The following is a 6,848-nucleotide window of genomic DNA, read 5'->3' as shown; positions in this document are numbered from 1 at the left end:
GTGTTATATTAACATTATATCAGTTAATGAAAATACGGTATTTAACTGTACATTTAAGTTAAAACCGTAAAACCTAAAACGTTGCTACTGTATTTTTACGGATTTTTTTTTTTATGTTAGTGTATGTTAATAGCGAGAATTGGACCTTGAAATAAAGTGTGACCCAATTTTTTATACAAAAGCTGCATGTATTTATTAATGCTTAATAACGCTTCTTAATTTCCAAGTCATATCGTACTGGTAAAACCAGATGTCTTTGAATCACATGTGTAAATCGTGGTGTATATTGCTAGAAGAAATACCATATTATTTACTTTTGTGTATACCACCCACTTCACTAATTGGCTTAATACACTCAACACTGCAAGTTGGGGGACCATTAATATTTTACTGGGAGAAAAAAAAACAAAAAACTGTTGACAGAAATACAAATGTCATCCTAACTAGCCAAAATGATCTCTCCAAAATGTGTCTATAGTATTTACAGTAATACAGGCTTTATTAATTACATGATTACATTTTTAAAAGACTTGAATTATTTCTGTTTGCAGAATCTGACAAGAGTGAATATTACCCACAGAAAGACGAGATGCAAAACAAAAGGATGATTAGATTTTTTGTGAAGGGCTGAAAGCTGACTATACGTATGTCCATAATACACATGCAAGAAGTACTTTAAAACATGGGGTTTGATTTCAAAAGCGAGCCAGGCTAAGACAGGTTTTCTTGATGTTCAAAGTGCTTAGTCATTAGGTGGTGGTTTGCATCCTGTCACAATCTCACCATGACAACATGAAAATGATCATCTGCTGCCACATTTATACCAGATGGCAGAGACAGACAGAAAAAGGGCATGACGAGATGATGATGATGAAAAACATCCTTCTGCCGTGTTCCTTATGGAGACCCTTGAGTGTATCCACCAAGATGAAAAAATCCATCATAAATACATAATGTCTTGAGTGTGACATCTGACGAGAGGCTGCAGTTTCATAGATAGAGATGTGTGCTTTTATATTTTCTATAAGTACAGTAACATTGCTGTGTTCTAATTGCAGTGTGTTTAATAGTGTCTGTTTTAACGGCGGTTAATGTTTAGTTATTTATATCAGCTATTATATAACTAAAATTAAAACCATTAAAAACATTTTTCATTATTACTTGAAATTAAATAAGTGTTAAATGAACTTGATGTACTGAAATAACTAAACCTAAAACTGAAATAAAAATTCATAAAAATGATATAGACTTACAGACAGGTTTTTACTGTAGCCTTTTTTTAAAACATTAACTTCCCTTTAAATAACTAACATTTTACTCTAAACTATATGCTTTGCATTAACATAAACTGGTCAGGATACAACTTCATCTGTTTTAAGGCAGCATGTCTTTCTTCTCTTTCCACTGCAGAATTTTCTCACTTGTTCTTTCTATGTAGCTCATTCTCACTTTCTCTCTCACTTCTCTCATTTGCATCTTGCAGCAAAAGCCAATCAATGAAGTCAATTACAGGAGTCAGTATGCTGAAATGCATCCTAAAATGTGCTACTGTTTTCAGGCAAACAATTCTTCGTGCAAATAAGCTGCCATATTTTCCCCTGAGTGCAACGCCATCAGTTTCCTAGGGGTCAGTGGCAGAACTAACCTCAAGTACTGCTACTCTACATACATAGTCTGCCCACTAACCAGCAGCCAGGAATATACTAATCTACTCTACTTCTCTCTTGCTCGTCTCTATCTCTCCCTCCTTCCCTTTTTCTTTCTGCAACTTCCTACTGGGCCAGACAACCCCTTTTATCCACTTGCTATGCCTTTAATCAGCTGTAAACACATGAGTGTGTGTGTGTACGTTGTGCATTATGAGCTGAAAAAAGGTTTCAGGCCAACGTGAGTCAACGATACTCTGAAAATTGGTTTATTTGCACTCGCTACTCACAACATTCATACAGATTTTTGGTGCTTGCCTATGCAAAGCTTACAGTTACAATGTTGGTTGTTGTGGATTGCCAAGATGTTGCTATGTAGTTGCTAAGTGTTTTTTTTAGCTTGATGTGGTTGGCTGTAAACTGATGCAAGGTGTTTCTAGGTCATTGCTAAGGTGTTCCGGTTCTAAGGCTTTTCTTCAATCTAAAAGAGTATTTCATGTTCAATACAAGTTGAGCTCAATCATCAAAATTTTGCCCCCCAGAAATGAAAACTTTACACAGTGAATGTTAGTTAGAACATGTTTTTGTTTTTAAATTATTATTATTATTATTATTATTATTACACTAAAACACGTTTACATATATACAGTACTACTGAAATATTTTAACGTCCATTTAGTGTTTCCAAAAATTATCTATAATATAGATAAAATAATGTTTCACAAATTGGTGCTGAATTCATATGGATTTCTATGATTTCATATGAATTTCTATGATTTGAACACATATTGTGTAAGTGGCTATACTGAAATAATGAGTATTTTAACATTTACCAATTGTGCCCCATTTACACCCATTGTAAATGCTTCCGACCCAGTCTCAAGAGAAAACTATTTAACATCTTGGCGAATTGGTGATGAATTTTTTTATGAATTTGTACGATTTAAATCATGAAAACATGATTCTTAAAAAAAAGTAAGCATGAAGGTCCACTCCTAAACCTAACTCTCAGTGGGGAGCAAGCCGATCATATGCAAATGTACAAAAGAGATTGTATGAATGCATACGCATTCACCACCAATTCAACCAAAAAAAAACAAAAAAACAAAGTTAAGAACTGCCATGAGAGTGTGTTGGTGATTCACTGCAACCTTTTTTAAAGAAAAGGAGGGACAAGTCAATATTCATCCATAGCACAAATGTTTAGCAAGCGGCAGTATAATTCTCATAAACTACTTTACTCCTTTTATGACATCATGATGACTCAAATGCATTTAAAACTTCATTTAAATTGATTAAGGTCTGTACTTTTATGTCCACTTCTATCATCCACAAAACCCACACCCTCTTATCCTAACCATTAATAAGATGTATGACTGTTTACAGTAGCTCAGTGGTCAATAGCACATAGCAACAACCCTATTAATCACATATAGAGCTAGAGCTACATGAAATATTGTTACCGACTTAGCACAAGCTAAGCACATTTGCACCTGTATGCGAAAGACGTGCATAATTAAAACCATGGGGGCCCAATCTTGATTTCACCGCTGAATCCTTAAACCTTGCGCTCTCTAGTCTATTCCTAAATGAGTATTTTAACATTTACCAATTGTGCCCCATTTACACCCATTGTAAATGCTTCCGACCCAGTCTCAAGAGAAAACTATTTAACATCTTGGCGAATTGGTGATGAATTTTTTTATGAATTTGTACGATTTAAATCATGAAAACATGATTCTTAAAAAAAAGTAAGCATGAAGGTCCACTCCTAAACCTAACTCTCAGTGGGGAGCAAGCCGATCATATGCAAATGTACAAAAGAGATTGTATGAATGCATACGCATTCACCACCAATTCAACCAAAAAAAAACAAAAAAACAAAGTTAAGAACTGCCATGAGAGTGTGTTGGTGATTCACTGCAACCTTTTTTAAAGAAAAGGAGGGACAAGTCAATATTCATCCATAGCACAAATGTTTAGCAAGCGGCAGTATAATTCTCATAAACTACTTTACTCCTTTTATGACATCATGATGACTCAAATGCATTTAAAACTTCATTTAAATTGATTAAGGTCTGTACTTTTATGTCCACTTCTATCATCCACAAAACCCACACCCTCTTATCCTAACCATTAATAAGATGTATGACTGTTTACAGTAGCTCAGTGGTCAATAGCACATAGCAACAACCCTATTAATCACATATAGAGCTAGAGCTACATGAAATATTGTTACCGACTTAGCACAAGCTAAGCACATTTGCACCTGTATGCGTAAGACGTGCATAATTAAAACCATGGGGGCCCAATCTTGATTTCACCGCTGAATCCTTGACAGCACCGCATACACACAGTCCAGCCTTCGCTTTTTAAGCAGCGTACCGTTCATATTTGTAGATTCGCTTGATTTTCCTTTATCAATGACTATTTACGCCTCTATCCTCGTATGTCAGTTAAGCAAGTGGCATTTTGGACCGAAGATGAAACCATCGGAGCGCGGAGAAGCATCGGCGTCCGCACATTTTGTCATTTCGCTGGCAATACACATTCCATCTTGCATATCGGATGCACTATTTCGAGGCATTTCTTCTGCTTTGAAACGTTGCCTTGGCGAACAGGCAGGTTGCTTTTCTATACTGAGCAGCATCCAGAGCGTAAGCACTGCGCATGCGCTCTGACTCACTGGCCAGTGATGCTTGTTGACTAGTAGGCACCATTCATTCTGTCTTCATTCTTCTTTCTCTCCTGTCAATCACAGATCAATGAAGGTGTAAAAATGGGTCTTAGGTAGGCGGGACGCTGAAACGGCTGACACTGACAGTAGCCTCTGGCAAACGGCCGTTAAATTGGGTCAGCGCCAGTATTTCCAGCGGTCAAGCATCCTTCTGTTTAATAAGATTATAATAATAACATTAGACAACTAATGGCAAAGTACTGGTCAGAACAAGCAATAAATATGTTTATGGTCCAAGGAATTATTGATCAATCTGTTCCATATTTATTTTCTATGTCTGGGTGCAACCTTTCTTTTATCACATTATTTTCCCTTTTATTCAGTAAGGTTTACAATCCTTAGATACAAAACGAATTACTCAGATATGTTTATACATTTTCACGAATATGGAAATGTTTCTACCCAGCTAGCCATTTTTAGTCCCCAGAACATACTGGTAAAGTTACTCTTTGGTTATGAAATAAAACCTAAAAATAACCATTAGAGAACATTCTGTATATGCTGTCTTTATGTTGTCTCTCTCACTCACTCACTCACACACACACGCACACACATACACACACACACACACACACACAAACGCAAATTTATTTATTTATTTAATAATAATTGTTTCTTATTAATAAAATAAAAAACAATGACCAAACAGTAACTTTATTGTTGGGTATTAAAAAATAATAATATTTGGAGACATTAAATAATTACTTGTTTTATTTGTGTAACACAGAATTGTAATTGCTCCGTATCTTCCTATATTCCTCTTTGTATCACAATTATTGTGCAAAAAAATAAATAAATAAATAAAAAATCAATAGGTAGGAAAAAAAATGAAAAAATGTAAGATTTGAAAGGTACATCTGGGATTGGACAGTGGACATTTCATGCCCACCACAAGATGGGGGTGGTTCACTATATCAGGAAATTTACACATTTCTTTTCAGTTTGTTATAAATACATCAAAACGAAAGTGTGTGTGTGTGCGTGCGTGTGTGTGTGTGTGTGGTGAGAGAGCAAGAAAAGGACAAAATAGAGACAAATCACATAGTCACCATTATTTGGATAAGAATAAAAAAAAGTTATTACAAATGTTAAGTTACAACATAACTTTGATCAAAAACTTTTACAGTCTTATCAACAAAATAAAGTGTTAAAACATTTGGAAATGTTGTGTATTTAATACAGTATAACAGCAAGACAAATTACAGCATTAGAGCAGAGACCAATAATGGCGGGGAGGTCTTGAAAGCTCAGTCATGGGAAAATGAATTCATCTGCTTCGCACATTAAAGAGTGAAGATAAAGAGGCATCTGCGGTGGCCTCTGGTTTTGTGGGTATTAGTAGCGCTCAATTAAAAATAAGCTCAAGGTTTTAATTTTCACACTGAGGTTGTGCTGGTGAGAGCCGGTGATGAACACTGCAATTTAGTCTGATCAGCTGATCCGAAAAACAAACCAATTACGATGATACTGCTCTCTGCTGCACTCAGCCACTTGAAATGTGCTGTGAATTGAATGACAATAATTCAAGAAGAATTCTTAATCTTGACTCAAAAGAAATACACTGTGTGTGTATCATTATTCAAATTGCCTCTGTGTCATCGCTTTGCTTTTCAACTGAAAAAAAAAACTGACCTCTGAATTGTAGGCATCCAAATAACATGCACAAGATCCTTCCACCACATTTATGAATGTTTGTATTCTAAACTTAACTGCTATTGTTCATGACTGTTATTAACTATTAATTTTTAACACAATAGTCATTAGAAGCTGTTCAAGCCATGTCTACAAGCCAAAACCTTTTTGTTGTATAATGTTTGTTTGTTTAAAGGGGTCCTATTATGCTCTTTTACAAAGTCTTGATTTTGTTTTGGGGGTGTACTAGAACATGCTCTCATGCTTGGTGGTTCAAAAAACGCATTATTTTGTGGGGTGCACAAGAATCAAAAACATTGAACAAGATTAGTTTTCACTTAATAAAATATCTTCATTTATTTGGAATGAATTTTCTAAGACAACAAACTTAACATTTACCATGAGATTAGTAAAACGACAATGAACATTAAGATGTGATTGAACTTGACTAACATGCAAGTTGTAAGAACACACACACACAAACACACACACACACATAATTATATTTATATAGGGAGGCTGAAGTTACTTTGGCAGAAGACCACGATGTAATTTATATAGCATACACGGACTTTAATCATGGAAGGTTCAGCCTAAAATATGTTAACAAGGCAGGTAAGGATAGCTGACCACATTAATCCTCAAATATTAGAGGATTTTATCTTTTAAAAACAACACTGATATAACTACATATACATACTACATATACATGTATACATTATTTTATAAATAATGTAAATAAATTATTTTATTGTCTACTAATTACCAAAAATCACAGTTCTGTCTCTCCAACTCAATGTATTACAATTGCCCGCTATGAACTTCCTGGAACT

General features: G+C 34.9%; 1 protein-coding gene across 1 annotated transcript in view; it reads right to left on the bottom strand.

Moving 5' to 3' along the window:
• LOC107708861 (matrix metalloproteinase-16-like) overlaps nt 1–4,293 on the bottom strand; it is a 24,454-nt gene extending 20,161 nt beyond the window's left edge. Inside the window, exon 1 of the mRNA XM_016513231.1 lies at nt 3,991–4,293. Within this exon, the coding sequence (XP_016368717.1) occupies nt 3,991–4,038 (48 nt within the window). The 5' untranslated portion in view covers nt 4,039–4,293. The remainder of the gene's footprint in view (nt 1–3,990) is intronic.
• Between the last annotated feature and the right edge of the window lie 2,555 nt (nt 4,294–6,848).

This window comes from Sinocyclocheilus rhinocerous, unplaced genomic scaffold, assembly GCF_001515625.1.
Source record: "Sinocyclocheilus rhinocerous isolate Xijiao unplaced genomic scaffold, SAMN03320098_v1.1 scaffold1724, whole genome shotgun sequence".
Classification (NCBI taxonomy): domain Eukaryota; kingdom Metazoa; phylum Chordata; class Actinopteri; order Cypriniformes; family Cyprinidae; genus Sinocyclocheilus; species Sinocyclocheilus rhinocerous.
The sequence above is the reverse complement of the archived record's forward strand: the minus strand, read 5'-3'. Positions and strand labels throughout refer to the sequence as shown.